At 36.3% G+C, this 19614-nt stretch overlaps 1 protein-coding gene across 2 annotated transcripts in view; it reads right to left on the bottom strand.

The window, feature by feature from the left end:
* Positions 1-372: 372 nt before the first annotated feature.
* SECISBP2L (SECIS binding protein 2 like) overlaps positions 373-19614 on the bottom strand; it is a 30750-nt gene continuing 11508 nt past the window's right edge. Inside the window, exons 3-18 of one of the 2 annotated variants that reach the window (XM_032982936.2) lie at positions 19137-19461; positions 18481-18616; positions 17823-18052; positions 17709-17733; positions 16827-16960; positions 14864-14995; positions 14230-14313; positions 12896-13063; positions 12578-12719; positions 10792-10961; positions 9421-9553; positions 8304-8466; positions 7405-7625; positions 6613-6767; positions 5925-6144; positions 373-4942 (exon numbers count right to left, since the gene is read on the bottom strand). In XM_032982936.2, the coding sequence (XP_032838827.2) occupies positions 4269-4942; positions 5925-6144; positions 6613-6767; positions 7405-7625; positions 8304-8466; positions 9421-9553; positions 10792-10961; positions 12578-12719; positions 12896-13063; positions 14230-14313; positions 14864-14995; positions 16827-16960; positions 17709-17733; positions 17823-18052; positions 18481-18616; positions 19137-19461 (3112 nt within the window). In that variant the 3' untranslated portion in view covers positions 373-4268. The remainder of the gene's footprint in view (positions 4943-5924; positions 6145-6612; positions 6768-7404; positions 7626-8303; positions 8467-9420; positions 9554-10791; positions 10962-12577; positions 12720-12895; positions 13064-14229; positions 14314-14863; positions 14996-16826; positions 16961-17708; positions 17734-17822; positions 18053-18480; positions 18617-19136; positions 19462-19614) is intronic. The other variant, XM_042804019.1, reaches the window with a different exon arrangement.

Raw genomic sequence — 19614 nt, 5'->3', positions numbered from 1 at the left:
CCTAGTTCAGTCCCCTGGTCTCTGAAGAATGCTACGTTTTTCTCTATAAAATTTTTCTAGTCATCGTTGAAATGGAGCATGACAATAGGGACCTGGACTCCATAATATGAGAACTGCTAATCCCACTTCTCTCTTCAGCCTCCCTGCCAGGGACCGCTCAAGTCCAGGTGGGTGGCAGGGCTAAGCTCCTGTGCTGGCCACCACCCCCAAGCTGGGGCCCAGGGAACCCCCAGCCAGAGGCCAGGAGCCACCACGCAGCTTCTCCAGCCTCTGGCCACAGACCTTCCCCATCTCCCGTGGTGCCAGGGCAGCATTTGCAAACAAACTCAGGGTGAAGTAGCTGTGAACAAACATGCCACTGTAATAAAGCCGTAAATTTCTACAATCATTTTATTAGTTATGGAAGAATCCCCACTAGTATTTACATAGTGCAAAAAAGCTGTTATTACTCCAAAAAGTACGGTAGACAGAACAATTATCCTTCATACAGCAAAAAAGAAATGGAACAAACCCCTTCATATTGTATTTCATAATGATTTTTCTACTGCTTTAACCTAAATATTACTATAAATTTTGAGACATTAACAATTCAACAGCTTTCCTTATTAGAATCTATTTAAAAGTAAAGTATATGAACTATTCATGAACATTTGGAAGGTGGGCTGTGCCAACAGGGTTTCTACTTTCAGTGTTACCATTCATTGGCAAGGAAGTTTTAGGTTAGCCATTCTCACATTTTTCCTTGTGAGTGGCAGGGTGGGTAGAAACCCCACATTACTTGTTCTATGGCTTGCTTTGCTGGTTTTTGTTTTGTTAACAAATAGTCACATCTAATTTTTAAATGGCTAACATTGAAAACAACTCAATAGCTTAATTAGTTGGCACAACTTCACAGGAAATACTTAATGACAGTTTCAGCAAACAGCAGCTTTTCAAACAATAATACTTTTTTACATGTGTACTGAAAGTAACATTATTAAAATTTAAGCTTGTGTTAAAGAACTGGACAGAATCACATTGTAAGCTCCCACCCACCCAAATGAGCATAAAGACATCTCTTATCTTTACCAGAACACTAACAAGTGCATTACTGAACATTTTCTATAATGATTTTTTTAGAACACAGGTCAATACCCTCTGTCACTGTTTAGCTCCCATCCTACAGCTACCTGCACACAACTTAAGCAGATAAACAGGCCACCGATTTAAGCCAGTGGAACTAATGCTCTTAAGTGTGTGTTAGCAGGATCAGGTCCTTACCCTTACTCAGACATCGTTACATGGTCCAACTAAGGACAAAAGTTTCTCAGAATTTTTCCCTTTTACAGATTTGGAATCCATGTTTTATTATTACTTTGACAGAGATACTTAAAGTATTTATATAAATAGGTTGTATACATAGCCACCTCTATCAGTTTTAAAGATCCCTACCCCTACCACAAATACATTATTTTTGATTTTACCAGATAAATTAAGTGGTGAAATCATTTCTATAAAGAATGTATTAAGAAAAGTAGATTTGTTTTCCGAATAATCATTTTCACAACAAAAATACCTATACACCTATAACTACAGAAACATCTTTTCTTGGGGACAGTAACAACCTGTATAAACTGCATACTTTCATACCGAAATAGAAATTCGGCTACTTTAAAAAAAAAAAAAATCACCATATTGTAAAACATTTGTATGCTTTCTCTTTAAATTCTGGTGATAATAGAATCAAAATTACCACAGTGAGATACTCTCCTTAAGTGCTTCAAGTGGCAAGGAACTTCCCTAGTTTTAGATGCAAATGGATCACTCCCAAAGGAATTACAATTTCATTCTCAGTTATTGCTCATTCCTAGCTTATCAAAAAGGAAGCACTAAAACCAGTTTCCTTTACTAAGTTTCAGTTTGCTCCTCTAAGGGTGATCTGCCACATTCTAAAAAGAGACTAGTTCCTTATTTGCTGGCAAATTGAGAGATATTACAAGTGCTATATCACCTTCAAGAACTCTATTAAACCTGTAGCAAAACTGCAGTTAAACAGTGGGCTGAGTATTACAAGACTTCTTTGATATAAATGTCAGAAAATTTTAAAATGACAGTCCAACTTCAGAAAAGACATATAAAAAGATGCGCCTTTGATGTTAATACTTCAAGATCAAAAGTTATTTGAATCACTGGCACTGAAAAAGCAAAAGGAAATATTACAAACACCTTTGTTTTTTGATGTTCTGGTGAAGTTTTGCCCTCAGTGTACACACTGATCTCAGCTGGTGTCGAGACATGTGCTTACACATCCAAGGGCAAGTTTTGCTTGTCAGCAGTTCAAACACCTATCATTTCCTAAAGCAAACACTCTTTCAAAACATACAGACAGTAGAAATCTGCCATACATACAGTAAAAGGTTTAACATTCAGGAGGCATCATTCCTTAGTCTTTGTTTTCCTATAAAATGCCTGTTCTAACATCTAGGAAGATTACATTAAGGAACTAAGAACGTGACAGAACAGCCAGTTGTCCTAGCAGCTCTCTCTACTGCTTATCTACATAGCATTTGCTATGCCTATACCTATCGAAGCATTATTTACATAATACACACAGTTTCTATTATTCTCATTAACATCCAAAAAACCCAGGGGTAGATGATTTCTAAACCTGGAATCTTATTTTCCCAGTGCAACTTAAAATGCCAGCATCACTAGTCCTATAAGCATTGGTCCCATATTAATAAGTGTGGACTAAATACCTAAACTATCGTTTTCCTGTGTTTTTCAGCCTACCCAGAGGCTTTTTATGCATTTTGTTACAAGTGATCAAGAAAAACGAAGTGGAATCGAAACATACGTTTGCTATAAAAGTGTTATTCATGCGAGTTATTCTTTGGCTATTCCTGTAGTGAAGCTCCTGCTGCTGGCAGTTTCAGTACATCCCTTGCCAATACAAGACAAAGATGGAAAACAGACTCCTTACATGGAAGGTTTAGACACATACTCCATCTTCAATCTGAAATGAATTCATAATCAGTTAATGGATTTCTCTTCAATATTCAGAAGAAAACAGGAAACAATTCCTAGAAACATATGTGTTTCAGGGAGGACATATTTTTGTTTCTTTTACCTCTGAACCACTGAAATACCTCCCCATACTACAGGGCACTTCCTCCTTTCCTGGAATAACTACTTCCTTCTCTACTCTAGAGGTCAACTCCTAAAGTTGCTACAACTGTGACAATAGACAAAGAGGTCACAATTTGAGTAAGAATTGTTAAGATACATTCTGAACTCAACAGAAGGGTGGCCAGGATCAAAGCCTGCAGATGAACCTCTAGATACACTGAGCCACCACGTCATTCACACTTGCTGTTAAAGGATTATTTTTGCTTTTTGTAATGTTATGTAGATTACCATATGCAAACCAGCATTCCTGAGGTAAGTGACAGGAGAAAGAGGAAGTCATCAGTTCACTAGAAGTCCTGGATAGGGATTATGGTTAATGATTCACTTTGTGTGGTTTGGCAGACAGCAACTGTCGAGAGCATGGGGAATTCTTGTTTCCTTTTCTTATGCAATATTTCTGCCTTGTAAAAAAACCCCAAAACATTACTTATATTCCTCTGGTTTAAAGTTTTTCTGGAATCAAAGTTGTTATAGCTTACTGTAACCATCTCAACTATCAGCAGCTTTTTAAAGATGCATTCACCAAGATGAACGAAAAAGCTGCATCTGTCTTCGCATAAGAACCACACATATATTTCTCTACTATTTACTTCTCATTAAGACTGAAAATGGGGTTTTCTAGCTTTTTGTTAAAGAGAACCAAAATTTTACTTTTATTTCTAGAGAGAACTAGAAAATCATGGCCAAATACACTGGCATGCCCGGCATAACACCATAACACCAATGTAAAGCATTGGTAATTTGTCAGTCTCAATGTAGGTTATCTGTTTGAAAATGAGCTAAACAGTCACATCTTAAAATAATTTTGCTTAAAACTGGTCAGTTACAAGATGTTTCCTTTTACAAAAGATGAAATGAAAAGTTACTGACAAATTTTCCACACAGTTTCTATTCTGGGAAATAGATACTGATTAAAAGCTAAGCTAGTTTTTAAATCAAACAAGTAATAGACAGCTACAAAAATATTGTGAATTAAATACACATATTAAATGTTTAACAGTGCAAAATGTTGAGATGAAGCATACGAAATCATGGCTGCAACCTTTACAACAGTTAGTTTTAATATAATTTCTAAAAAGTTCCTGAGTTGCTGCTTATTTTTACGGCATATAGATGGAATCTGTGTGTTCTTTATTCAGAGAACTGCAGATGGTGGGTTTATGCTGAGTGTTACTTGCGTGCTTATCGTTTGTCCATTCCTCACCATCAGTGACTGGATCAGCCTGCTCAGAAGTCTCTATTTCTTCCTCTTCACTTTGTTCTGCATTGTCTTCTTCAGCACCACTAAGGGTCTTCCCAAGCTGAAGAGTCTCCATAGTTCTCTGGGTCTCTGAAACCCAAGATTCAATTCTGCTATTAAGCTGAACCTCTACAGAAATTGGTTCATGGGCATAATCCTCATCATCATCTTCCTCTTCCTCCTCCTCCTCTTCTAGCATTCCTGGTACAAGAGTACTGGTGGTACTGGTCATGGAGGAATTCAAAAGATCTCGGCAGCTGCCATCCAGTGATCCTGTTTCTGTACTCTGCTGCGAGGCCCATTCCAGATTGTCATCTGGTTTTACCTCGTCTTTGTCACCTGGTGTGGATTTTCCATGATTTGTTGCTGAGGTAGCACCAGTTGTAGCCAGAGGTGGTTGTTTATTAAGAGTGGCTTTTTCAATTTGACCATTACCAGCTTTTTCTGGTACTGCAGCCTTACATGAGGATTCTCTCTCATTTTCAGAGGTTTCTAAACCATCAGATGTTTCCACCATATTTCTCCAGTTTGTTTCTACAAGTTTCAAAAGAAGTAGGAAACATTAATTCTTTCTACATAAAAATACTTATCCTGAACACCCCAGAATTGTTTAAATAGCAATTGCAGTTAATATTTTTAATATTATTTTACCCTTGCTAGAAAATTTCAATTAGAAAAAGGGGGAGGAAGGGAAAGGGAGAGACAACAAAAGGAACTGTCAATAACTTTGGGTTTTTACAGTGTCTTAAACCAGATATTACAAAGTTGAAAGTCTGTGCACTTGGTTTCCTGTGTAAACTGTGGAAGCACCAAATGTAAAAGCAATTTAGTCAGAGGTTCAGAGGTCACTCAAGTATAAATTAGAAGCAGAAAACTGCCATAGTATTAAGTTACCTGTTTAAGGATTTTTTGAGAAACATTTAACAAATGAAATAATTTTGAGACACCACAAAATTAACTAAAAACAAGACAGTATTATTTTTAATGAAGTGGAAGACAAAAAAAAAAAAAGAAGTCTTTTGACTTCAAACAAGCCTTCTCCCTTTTATTCTCTCTGTCATGTGGGCTCGAGCAACTGGGTAAAATTTCCTTTCTACTCACTAGAATCACTGCCATCTTAAATTTCAATATTTAAGCTACCTGTCCTATCTTCAGACACCTCAATAATTTAGTTCCTACCCTCTGTCATTAGCTCTTCCTCAATCATATAGTCAATTCTGTGTTTGGTAACAGCTCTATGCCAGTTCAACAAAACTGGAGAAGCTACCTCCACTGATATGCATTAGGCAACTGTAACACTTCTGAGGATTAGAAATTAAAATTATTATTTTCAATATAGCTCAGTGAAAAAACATTACTTACAAAACTACCTGAAGACTAACCAGTTCTCTCTTAACCCTGAAAACTGTAGAATACTGCAGGTGAAAAAATATTACATTTTTAGCTACATTTTGCAGTAAGCAGTATTTGGAAAATTCCAGCTTCTAGGTACAAAAGTAAGTTTTAATACACTTACCGTATTCCTTCTCATTCACTTCAGATATGGGTTCAGAAATAACACTACAGAATGAGATAGCACTTGCTGCAGAGGGGTTACGAGAATGACCCATATGATGGGGTGTCTTCTTGACATTCTTCAAGGCCTCTTCTGCCTGTTCCTGTTCCATTGCTGCAACCATATCTCTGTATGCTTTTCTGGCCTCTTCAGTCAGTGATACCAGCTTATTAAATAGGTCCTAAATATGAAGGCAGTTTTTGTAATCAGTAATTCTTACTAATAATTTTCACTTTAAATTAACTCCTTTTAGTCAAAGGTATACCATATAGTGAGCCTTAACCTTTATCTCAACTAAAAATTAACTCCTCTGTATTAAGTAAAAATAAAAACACTGCTCTATGTTTACACAACTTTGAGAAGATGTACTTAAAGATACTGTTTTTCTTACAATCTTAATCCTTCCAGAGAATTTCAGATGGCATATAAATCTGTGAAAGCTACAGAGATGTTGTGACCAAAGTATTTCAACATAGTTTCTCAGTTCTGTGAATACTGAATTTAAAAGGAAAACACACCCTAATACAGACCAGGTCAGGGTCATTATCAAATGCATATTAGTTAGGTGCGTTTTCCATGCCAAATCAATTCTTAACTACAAGGAACATAATTGTTTACTCCAGCCATTTATGTGAATGAAATTACTCACCTCAGCACCTGAGTAGTTGAAGATACCCACTACGCTAACAGGAACCAGCTTGTTCACACAACGTCCAAGAGCTTTACGGCCAAGAGCAAATACAAAAGGAATTTCTTGTTCCCGTGCCATGGCTATTACGTTATATAGAGCCTCATCTAGTCCACCTTGAAGAAAGCAATTTTAAATAGATATCTAGTCAGTTAAAGTCATAGTATGGTGTGATACAACAGTATCCCACTATAACTGTACTTAGTAAAACTTCAATATACACAATCACCAGTTACTGTGTCCTACAGGATAACAAACTACACATTTCAAGTATAGCATGTATAGATAAAGGTGATATTCTGTATCCTTTATTAGTCCTGCACACAAATTAAACCAGAATTTTTCATAGCTCTTCTTGAGCAGAGCTCTTCTCATACCTCAGGAAGCCTTTGTTTTTGTTGCTGTTTGTGGCAAAATGTGTTAGTTGCTTAACTAACCAGGTCACATTGCTCTTAAGGAAGCTTCCTTAAGAGCACCCAGAGCTCAGAACTCTGAGTGTATCAAAGACTGAATAGAATAAAACTAGAGTCTACTGTATGTGTTATCATATCTATTTTTCTTTAAGCTTTTCACCCCTCATGCTGGAGTTTCCTCCAGAATGGAATAAAAGAGAATGAATGTGGAGTGACAGTTACACAATTGGTTCTGGAAGTGTTATGTCACACATAGTAACTAAAAAATGCTTCTGACCTTGCTAATCAGCCCAAGAAAATTGTAAATGGTTAAGTGCACCACTTGTTTTATCATTTATACCTTTTGACTGGATTTTTTCACAGTTGGGAGATATGATTACACACTTGATCTTGTTTAGTTTCATATGCTTAGTAACCTCACGCAATCCCATAACAAGTCTTCTCCTTGCTTTAGCTCTCATGGGATCCTTTTGATAAATCCGTTCCTGGAAGCTGACAAGCTCTTGCAATAAGAGAGTCACACACTCATCTATTTCTTTACTTAGAACTTGGTTACAGTATCTGTCAATTCAAAAAAAATCAAGTATTAGCATAGCACATATTCAATACTATTTCAGTGAGCCTTTTCTTTTAGCAAATAACTTTACTTCCTCAGAACAGTTATTAAAAGGATTTAGAAATCAGACTGTATACTGTAAGTTAAAATTACATCCTGAAAACATTTGTATTTCCAGTAACATCCCTTACCTCAAGTCAGTCAAAGAGAGTATTAAAAAAACACAAATAAATACTCCAATAGGTGTCACAAACAACTGTTTTTGGTTTTGTTTTTGGTTTTTTTGTTTGTTTGCTTTTTCTTAATTTGACACTCTATGAAAGATACTTTAATAAAAAAAGCAGTAATGTAATGAGTGACTATTACAGTACTTTCAGCATTCGTAAGTATTCCTTCCTTTCACATCCAGTGTACGTAGCCCTCATTTAAAAAGATTAATTTTTAGAGAATATTTCTACACCTAGCTTTGTTTCAGCAACCAAAGTGCATGTGTGTATATATACACACACACGTAGCAATCAACCTATGGGGAAAAAAAAAAAAAAAGTACTTGCAGAAAATTCTATTGATGGAAGGGTAGCTTACATTTGCTAAGGTTCTCCTAAGTCTACTAAACCTATCCACAGCTGAAAGACGAGGGTGACTGAAGTGCAAGCCTTGAATTTATAATGCAAAACACTTACTCTCTGAATCTCTTGCTGTGAATTTTGGTTATTGCAGAAGATGCCATTGGACTGCCTATTCCAGAACTAGCAGGTGAACCTTGTGACACTGGGGTCATGCAGTACGGAGAATTCTGACTTGCTGGCGAAAGTGAAGTATCACTAGGCATACTTAGTCCAGTTTCTGAAAGAGAATTTTGAAACTTTATAAAATGCAAAGACATTAACATAAAAGAAACAGCATCACACTTACGTATTGCTCTCTTGCTTTTTCCAAATTACGTTCTGAAAACACTAAATAGTGTTCTTCCCTGGAGAAGTAGTTGAGAGGGTGGGAAAACAACACATGCACATACCTAACACTCAGCATGGGTTGGGCTAATAAGCAATATGGAAACAATAATTAAAAAATATCAAAAGCTTATTTTGGGAAATGTATAGAACAGAAGAGAAAACCTGCCTAAATGCTGTAACTTCTTCCAATAATTCTTTAATACTTTATATATAGTATTTAACTTATTCATAGAATATTTAACATTTTCACACTTATCTTCATTCAGGTCATTCAGAAGGAAAGTTCTGAAGCAGTCTATCTGGAATCTTAGACACCTCCTGCTCCCCGCTTACTCTCCCAAACACGTCAAACACATTGAAAATTCTTTTGCTCAGAGCTGTTGCTGCAAATTGGCAGTCCTGACATTGCAGTTGATTGACAAGAGTGTTCAAACTGGAAAAATTTATTTACAGTGTGCAACTTCTCTATCTGGAAAACTTTCAGTATGCTCATCATTAAAAAACCACTGTGATCAACATGGCATGATTGACAACACGTCACATTTTGTCCACTTATCAAAAATGCTATCAACTCTGACGTGTTGGGAACATCCACTCAGGAGAAATTAAGTAAGAGGCTGTATGGAGACTATGTACTTGGAACCCATATCGCCTGAGCCTTCTATAGCTGAGGGACAGACAAGACATTTTAGAAGAGGGTTCTATTTTCTAGTATTTCATAACATTAAGTGTTAAAAGATATAAATAAATTGTGTTGCATAAAAAGAAATAAATATTAAAATGAACAGATTAATATAGTCCCCCTTCCCTACGCCCCCCCCAGTTAGAAAGACAAGAGGCCAACCTTCTTGAGAGGCCAGCTCCTGAGACTGATCAGCAGTCAAGTTTATATGAACCTCTTTCTGTTCATCAGATCCCAAAAGGCTATGATCAGCTGACAAACGGCCTTTCTTCTCTTCTCTCTCTTTCAAAATAATCTAGGAACAAAACCAACAGCTATCAGCATCCAAAAATCAGAGATTCCTGTAAAGAAGAAAGTCCATTTGACTGAACATAACACAAAGTAAACTAGGTTGTTTTGAACTTGCCTACTCATATACCAATATAGAAAATGCTGGAATCATTTCAGTTTCCTCTGATTACAAACAGTATTTCATTCCAAAATTTTACAGATGGTATACTCAATACTCTCATACTTCTACATAAACAGTGCTTTCAAAAATTTAAGTATTAGGCTCTTTCACAGCTTCGGATACGTAACACTCACTCATTTACAATTCTTCATCCCCACCCCTGAAAAAAAACACCTTCTGAAAGAATACTAGTCATCTTTGTGAAGCACCACAACAGATAGAATCCTTTCTATAAAAGAAATGAAAGTGCAAAGGTAAGTACTCACAGATATATTGGTATTACTATGATGAATAATAACACGACAAAGGTATTGACAACAAAGAACTTAGAAAACTTTTCTGAACAGGTAGCTGTGAATTTCTAGCTCAAGTAGATCACGGATAAGTCAGAAAAAAAGATTGCTGGGAGATTGGTGGGGAGCAATGTAGCCAAAGCCAACCTTTGTACAAACACAGCTTTACCAGATTTTAACTACCCGTATGATAACATGATCTTGACAAGAAATGTGGCGCATGAGTACAGGTGACTTTCACCTTAAAAAAAAATTCTTTCACACTGCATTTTTTCGGGCTAGTTTTTTTACATTTTACCTTCTGATTTCCATACATACTGTATTCTGTGTACATACCTACTTTATGTGTGTGTTTGTGTACAGATATATACAACCAATTATTTCTAAATTTACTCAGTTAAACCCCATGTTTTTACTTCAAGTTCCATACCCATCTCAAAAAAGTAAGAGTAGGAAAATTTAATGTTAGCATACTACATTGTACTACAAACTAGAATTCAACACAGAAAAACTATGCAAGTTTTCCCATATGTCCTAGTGCTTCCTGTTAAAAAAATCCTTGCAGTATGTGTTGAGATAGATTTGTATCACCTTCAACTAATTATGGAGGTATGAAAGTTACATGCCTAGATCCAAAGGACAGGACATCAGTGTAACAGGAACTAGAGGCAGAAACTCATTGCTTCCTTATCCTATGCTCATGGTCACCCGTCTTCAAGTGAGAAAATAACAGTTTTTATTTTTGAAGTATGAGTGTGGGTCAAGACACTCCACAGTTGACATGTTTACCTTTTTAAGTGCTGTAGGGCGTTTCAGTTTTGCAATCTCCCTCTCTTTTCCTCTTTTCACTTTTGGGGCAGTTGAATCCAAAGGATTAAGGCAACCCATAGATGGCTGTCCCTTTGTTAAGGACTTTCTGCAGGCAGATTCTTTGGTATGAAAGGGAGCAGCACTGCCAACTAAATACAAGACAGATATTAGTTTCACCAAGACATGTCAGTTCTTTCAACACTGTTTTCAGAATTTCCACTGATGAATTCTCAAAGTACATTTTCCTTCCCCGGAAAAAAGCCGTTCATAACGACAGTAAAATTACGTCATCAGATATTGTTGCTTCCAGATGGTTTTAAGCTTGCTTCAACTTAGCCTCATGTTCTAGGAAGCCATGGATTCCAGGAAATGAGTTACTTTCATACTGGTTAGGGATCTCTAACAACTACATGTAGCTTTATTAGTAAAAAGTTAATAGTAAGATAAGTTGCAAATATTTATCCAAACATTGATTTTCAGTTGTCAAAGATGTCGATTAGTTAACAGGACAAAACAGATGAGAGAGTACAGCATGTAGTTAAGTGTATCTTCTGCAAGAAAGAATAAAACAAACATTGTCTCCAATGGAAATGCCAAGTGTTCTTTGCTGAGTTTTGTTTGATATAACCTTGCCAACTTGAATTAATGTTTGAACATGGCTGAAACTCAAGGTGGGTAAACGAAGCAACAGACAGGAAGGAAAATGGTAACTATGTGCATAGCAAGGGACTCTAGGCTACATACGACTGCTCAGGAATGAGACTCATGGATTATAGTAGATAACTACAAAAATGTCAATTCTGTATTAGCAGCAAGTATTAAAAAAGTTAATGTTAACTGTTGATTGAGAATAAAAAAACCTTATGTAAGTCATTGCATACATTAATAATGAACTATAATAATATTCTGTGAATGTCCGATCTGACTTATTTTCAAAAAGATACTACAGAACTACAAGAAGGTACACAGAAAGTGGTATCGGTTATTGGAAAAGACATGCTTCTATAATGGAATAACTAAACAGACTAGGACAATTCAGACTAGAAAAGAGATGACAGTCCCCTAAGAATCATAGAGGAAGAAAGCAGGGAATGATTGTTCAGTCTTTGTAATACAAAGGCTATGAAAGCCAACAAAATTATGTGTGGAACACAAAAACCCATCCAACCCCCACCCCAAAAAAACACAGTAGAAGGAAGAGCTTCTCCACACAGCATGCAGTAAGGTTAGAATTCACTGTCACTGGATCTTATGGACAGTAAAAGCATGGGATAGAAGTGATGGATAGTTTAAGAAACAAGTTTGGTTTGAGAAAGCCTTGGGTCATGAGACCCTGAACTATAACCAGTAGAGGCAGGAAGAATATCCCGGAGATGTATCCCTCTAATCATAGTCACAGGTATCCTCTCTAAACTGCTTTCAAACAGAATTCTCTCATATCTGTAGTAGATGTAGTAGAACTGTATTGGGTCAAAGCACATACTAATTTCAGCACTGAATTACTCGCATGCCACGAATCCTGAGTTTTGAATAGTAGGCCTTTTAAGAGAAGCTTGTCCTCACTTCTACATGGACTTTCACCATTGCATACTGCAGCTTAGAATAAGCTAGCACAGGTGTTTTTTTTTCAAGTCTTCTCAGGTTTTTATTATGTTGATATTAAAAACTAAAACTTAACAAAAAAAGCATATTTAAGATGCTTAGATCAATCACATTTGTATTGTCACAAAATGAATTTAGCAATAGTCAAGTAGATTAGAAATACCTGTGTATGAGAGAGGCCTGGTGTTGGTGATCTGACGAGCTTTCATTGCTTGCTGCTGTTTTTCAAGAGCTGCTAACATGTCACCCAAATCTAGCTGAACAGGAGTCTTGCTCTTTTTTCCAGCTGCTTTTGATAAAGCCTCCTATAATATCAACACCACATGCTGATAAATGCAAAGAAATAGTGCCTGCAAAGCATTCTTTACAAAGTTTTGTGCTATTATAAAATAAAAATGAGCAACAGCTAACTGATACTCCTCTTTAGCAACTACTGGGGGGTGGGGGGGAAGGGGAGGGAGAAGGGGACAGCACTACACACTTGAAGTTTTTTCTGTTCCATGCTTATCTCTGAATACTCTTGAGCTGTCGCAAGTGCTGCTGCCAAGGCCTTCTTCTTCTGACTTTTTGCACGCTTTGGTACAGAGGTTGTAATGGGAATTGGAGTTTGGACAATATTGATTGGAGAATTCTCTGGTAAGTCATCCAGCTAGGATTTTAAATAAAATGCAAAAAACCACAATTAAAGACCTTTCTCTCAAGACCATAGGAAGCATGGCACTCCAGAAACCAAATAAACCAATGCTTTGTTCAACAGTATGACATCCCAATTAGTTACAGCTAGATGACACAGTAAGTTAATAAAACTAGAAACTTAGTTATATTTCATTTTTGTATGGGAAAACTATTACATTTATTTCCAGTTATGCCTTTAGGTTTTCCAGTCTGATTGCTAAAGAGAGTGGGTTTTTTCCTCCCTGCAAAGATTTCATGTAGAACTTTACTTTCTTGGAAAGAAGCCAAATAGATTAAGTAGTCTATATGTACAATTCTGCAACAAATTAAAATATTTAAGTAGATCAGGTATTAAAAGAGCATCTTTCCAACAGCCATTTCAACAGCCTTTAAGCAGATAAATTTTAGTTTATTTTCATTTCAGAATAAATTACACAAACTGTTTTGAAAAATCATCACCATTGCTACATATTTGCAGATTTAACAATTTTAAAAGTCTGCATCAAAGCATCAGTCCAAATGCAAGCCCTCTGAGTCAGAAAGAATAACCAGGAGGTAGTTTACATATTAAAACAAAGAAAGATCGATAAGCCTCAAAACTAATTTTAATCTCAAAAAATCCTGTTGCACCTACTGCTCACCCTAAATTTAGCATGTGACTTCAAAAAGCACAACACCCACAAGAAACCAGTGAGATGGAAAAGTTGAGAGTTGGACTCAGTGATCCTTGAGTCCCTTCTAACTTGGGATATTCTATAATTCTAAGTGTCTATTAAATATATTTTACAGTTTCAGTTGTTAATCTCCTTCTTAGACAAAAACAGCAGTTTGGGGGGGTTGTTGGGTTTTTTTTGTTTGTTTGTTTTTTTTCCTTTGGGTTTGTTTTGTGTGGTGTTTTTTTTTTTGGTTTTTTTTTTTTTTTTTTTTTTTTAAGATGGGCTCTCTGCACAACTTATTTTAATTAGCATTAAACAATTTAATTGCCATTTCTTTAGCATCTAAAACTGGTAACACAAATATCCTCAGAACATCATAATTACCACATTGTAAGTATTGTAGCAGAGATTCATAAAAAATTAAACAAATCAAGTAATTTCAAAACAACTTAAAAATGCATTGCAAAACAAAATAATTACTTACTACTTTGGGTGAAATCTTTTGCTGGATGTTACTACTTTTGCTGCTGCCATTGTCACTATTTAGCTCTGGAAATTCATCTTCATCCTAAACAATACACAAATTAAGAATGAAGAAAAATGGAACCAAAATCACATGAAAAGCATCAACTGAAACAGCTGAAGCTAGAACAAATTGAATGAATCCTGAAGTCTCACATAAACTAAAACTGCTTAAAAGTGACATAAATAGAAAATGCTGAAAAAATAACAAAGCATTTCTGTATTTGAATAACCTTTTTCAAAAAAAAAGAACAATTTACTAATGCTTTACACTAAAGAAATCCAATTACAATTAGGGGGGAGGGGGAATAAGCCAGAGAACACAGTGATTGTCATTCACAAGTAAGCAACTTCCAAGTAACCTTTCTGTTCATCTAATCTGTCAATCACTGATAGTTTTAAATTCTTACGCTTTCCACAACATCCAAATACAAGTCTTCATATGTACACAATGAAAGCATCATATAATAATTAAATTACTGCACTATACTGTACATCTCAGAGTCAGATGTTTTGCAACTTCTCCCTGTTAAGGACATCACTTATTCCACACACAACTTGCATCACGTGCAGAAACAGTTTTCTTACAACACTACCTCAAAATACAGAGGTTCAGGACTCTGCTCTGTTCTGCTTGACTGACTTGTAGTTAGAGGTTTTTCATGTCGTTTCTGCAAATTCTGCCTTCTTTCTGAAGATGTGCTGTGGTCTCTGCATCTGAAACCGCACTGAAAATAATGAACGTGATTGACATTTTGGAATCTCAGTTTTTCAAGATGTGTGTGCATGCATGTAAGGCATTCTCATGCCTGCTAGCTTGCAACTAAGGTTTTACGGAATTAGATTTAATAAGCTGTGCTTTGGTGCTTTTGGAGATGGGGTGTTGGTTGTTTTGGGAGGTGGTTTTTTTGGTTGTCTTTTTCTGTAAACCCGCACAACCATAATATGCAGATAGTATTAGATTATTTCCCTCCTCAAGCCAAATACAGTATCTCTATACATTCATCTCAGAGTTTCTAATTTAAAAAAATAGGGTCCTTTTGGCCAAACATGAAGAAAACCACAAGCATTGCTAGCGACTCTATACAACTCAGACATGAATCCTGAAGAACTGTCTGTAACCACAATCAAAGTAACTTTGTGCTACTACGGAATTATTCTTCATGTGATTATTGCCTTTTCAACATGCATTTTATGACAGTGCACAGGCAGAGAGTTCTCCAAAGACCAGAGACCTCAGTATAGTCACATAAACATTCTTCTGTTTGTTATGTGGAAGTTTGGTGGAAACCCATGTGCAAGACTGGTTGGCTGAAAGCAAAGCATGATCTGAACCTGAAATTCTGGGTATTTCTCAATAAAATTTCCTACAGACCTGGTACAAATTTAGTTGCCAAGGAAAATAGTTTCTAGGACAATTCTGCTTTGAGGTACAGTGTATTTGGCTGGGGAAACCTCATTTAAAACTCTGCGCCAGCTTTGTTTTTAAATATCTAAAGTAACTGCCAGATTTAGAGTCTAAACTGTGACTGGATGAAAGTAAATCTGGTTCTTCCTACTCTCCCAATGCCATAAGCCACAAATAGTGGCTTCTAAAAGCCTCAAATTTGACTACAGGTTATAAAAAGAATCAGAACAGTTACGCTGTCAGATATGAGCATCAACAAGCTTCTTTATATAATAAGCCCATGGATACCAAATGGAAAGATTCAAGACAAATTAACAATTCTATTTAAAGCTAAACAGGGTAAACTAGCTCACATATATCTGCGCATGCAGGCGCATCTATGATAAAGCTCCCACTTGAAGCTCAGCTATTCTTGTCCGCGATAACTGAATTCAAGTGAAACCTGCGTTTAAGCAAAGGCAGATGTTTGAGCCTTCTCTGTCCCCCCCTCTGCACACCTGCCCCCTCCCCCCCCCCCAAATTAGACTATCAAAATTAGGAAGGTCACCTTCTCCTCACATACTAATTACAGAAACCCTGTCCCACTTGAAGGGAGTTTCACAGAAACATATTCCTTAAGTTTTAGCATAAAACAATTTTAATTCATTTATTAATAAAAAAATGCTGAAAATATGGTATACTAATATGTACTTTAAAAAGAAAGTTTCAAAGACAACAGGAGTGAGAACACAGGATTATAGTTCACCATCACATCAGAATCTTTTAGAAAGTTAGAGATTTGGTTTTTTATTGGGTCAAACACTAAACCAACTTTTCTACGCCCACACTGTCTCCATTTCACAAGTTACTTCATGTATGCAATGTTCTTTCTGGGTAGATATAAGAAGATGCTATAGGCAAGAGATTGCCAAGTGCATGAAATTTTATACATGTATGTTTCTTGAGCTAGCACTAGATCATATAAGGTAAAAATATGCAACTGGACTTTTCAGCTGAGTTTCTACACTTTTCATTCACTGTTTTTATTAACTTGACTTAAACCAAGTTTATTAATAAGCTTTGTATGTTAGTTTTATAATCCATTTCAATTTCCTTATTTTCATATATTACAAAAACCAGAATATTTAAAATTAGAACCATTAACAACATACCTGTGAACTATTTCTTTGCTCAGCTTGTCTTCCACCTCTAGCAAATGTCTGACTTTTTTCAATCCAAGGTTTTTTTTGAGTTGCCTGGGAATTTACATTAGTCCAACACACACCAGCTGAAAAAGAAGAGCCACCTATGAAAAAAAGAATTAGTATGACAGAATGTGTCATAATGATACACATGCCACCAGAGCCAGGAACACAATTTTAATACAAAAAGTTTTCTGAGAAAGTCTAATTCTCTTCTGACAACATTTACTATTTCTAGACATTAGCAGAATTGCCTTTATGGAAGAGTCACATGACAGACATTCAAACTGCCAACAACCGATCATCAGGAAGCAGTCAGACAAAGGCAATCTCAGGTTCACATTCATACCAATTTTGGTTCGGTCCTAAGTAATAGCCACTAGCATTACCCACTAGTACTAGAAGTGTTTGTTCATGTTATCGTACTTTAAAGTTTCTAAAAAAGCACTAGTACTTCTCAAATAAAGAACGAGAACTCTTTGTTGCTATTACTACACAGACATGAACTGCAGTCCAACAGGGTAAGGAAGCTTGAGGATAAAATACAACAGAAGCACAGCTTTGTCTGAATGTTTCCAGTAGAGTGTCTGACTTTTTCAACCCCTTAAAGAAAGGCAGCTGTTGATAAATCATTAGCAAGAGCTACTTATATACTTTTTCATTCAACAGGTAACAGGGGTCTTGGTGGAGGTGGTGGAAATTGTAACAAAGACATATCTTCAGAAGTATCTGATCATTTAGAGTAGCATGCTGGAAGCAGATCAAGAGGTGGTTCCTAGCAAAATGTAAGGCAAAAATACAAAAGCAACCCAGACACATTTTAAACAGCTCACCATCTAAGACAATGCTTACTTGTATTTACTGATGGTTCTACAACCTGAAAAGGAAAAAAACAATTTTTTTTAGTAATTTTTAATAGTCTGCAAGATACAAATACATTTAAGTTATTCAGCTATGTTTACATACATTCATTGCACAAGCATCTGTATTTCTTGAAGTCATGGCTGCAGCCTGGTTATTGCCATGCTTAGGACTACAATAGCCACTGTCACTGTCAATGTCTGCTTCACTTGCGCCCTGTTCACTAGAGGACTCTGCAGCAGGGTGAGAAGCTCTTCTGCGCCTTCCTTTTGATTTCCAAAGCATTGTAGAGGTGCTCTCAGAAAGTGACTTATTAGCTATATCTGAAGGAAAGTCTGCAAGAAACAATAAAAATAATTACTTGTCAAGAAATTGTTATGACATGAAAAATCTACACATCATAAAAGCAAACTGAAAAAGCCAAAGTCTTTGCACATGACAACAATTTCCTTTTATTAATAGTAGTGTTGAATTTAAACAAATTATGTTTAGGTCCAACTATCAGTAATAATCAAATCCTTCAAGAAGAGTCTGGTTTTGACAGTGGCAAAGTCTCTGCAGTAGTACTATATCATTGCAATGTTACAATGTGACATATTAAGTAGATCTCTGCAACCAGCAGCACCTTTTCTTCATTATCTTTATCTGCAAAGATTTCTCTTAAAAGCCACATCTGAATCAGGTCCACCTTCTTTTAGGAGAGACGGCAACTAACATGTAGTTCTAATTATTTTGTACACCCTGAACACAAGGAATAAATTACCTGTTTGCTGTGATGCATCAACCAACAAAACAATCTTTGATCTGTTCTCAGGACCTGATGAACTAGTCTCCTTTTGAGTGGCAACATTTTTCACTGGAGGACGTTTATTTTTTACGTGCGTCTGTAACTGCTGTTGCTGTTTTGAAAGATTAGCCACATATACACATAAATCATATGATTTGACTTCATAGTTGTAATCAAAGCAATTACAAGTTCTAACACACTCTACAGAAGCTACATGTTTAAAGACAAAATATTAAGGTAAATATTCATAAAAATACTTGATTTATTAACCTCTTTGCAGTATTTTCTGCATGAAGTATTTGTTAAATAGAAGTATCAAAAAGGTAAAGGAAATACGAGCTGACTTTGTCCTCTAATGAAGTAATTCTAAGCTCAGAGCAAACTAGCAGAGAGGCAGTGGAAGGGTGTTTCCCATGTTACGCTTGCAGGCTTTATAAACTCGCCAAGTATTTTACCATAAAGTATGTCTGTAGACAGAGTTTTGCTACCTGCTGACTAACCCCTTTTCTGTCCACCTTTCATTCCATTAATACTACTAACGCACCTGTTCTTGCTCAAATGAGATGAACGCTTCCTGTACAAAGATATTTTCTTTATGCAGTTCTACTTATCCTATTAAAAATCAGACTTACTTTTTGTATGACTGGTCCCCTGTTACTGCTTCTGCTCCGCTGACTGGATAATGGAAAGACCTGGCCTGATGGGTTGGGACGCTCAGGGCATTCTGTAGTAACTGTATTTACAGCATTTGCTGTTTGAAAGGGTGCAGAATAGGGGGTGGGGAAAGGATGATAGAAACCCATGACCTGAGCACATGGTGCTGGCATCAGCTGGTAATATGTATATTCTGTAGAAACAGGTGGTTGCGCAGATATTATAGGATAAGCAAGGTATGGTCCTGCAGGATTTGGGTTGGGCTGCTGCCATCTGATGTCATTGTTGTATAACGGAAACTGTCTGTAAAAATCAAAAGGAAAGATAACTGCTCAGTAAGTTTTTCTCTCGCAAGGAAATTCCGACTTCTGCCACTCCTTTAAAATAATACCAACAGCCAACCAAATAAACACTACGTTTGTTTCATGAGCTCTTATCTTTTAAAAACTGAACTTA

This window comes from Tyto alba, unplaced genomic scaffold, assembly GCF_018691265.1.
Source record: "Tyto alba isolate M040663 unplaced genomic scaffold, T.alba_DEE_v4.0 Super-Scaffold_41, whole genome shotgun sequence".
Taxonomy (NCBI): domain Eukaryota; kingdom Metazoa; phylum Chordata; class Aves; order Strigiformes; family Tytonidae; genus Tyto; species Tyto alba.
This window is presented reverse-complemented; position numbering and strand designations above follow the sequence as displayed.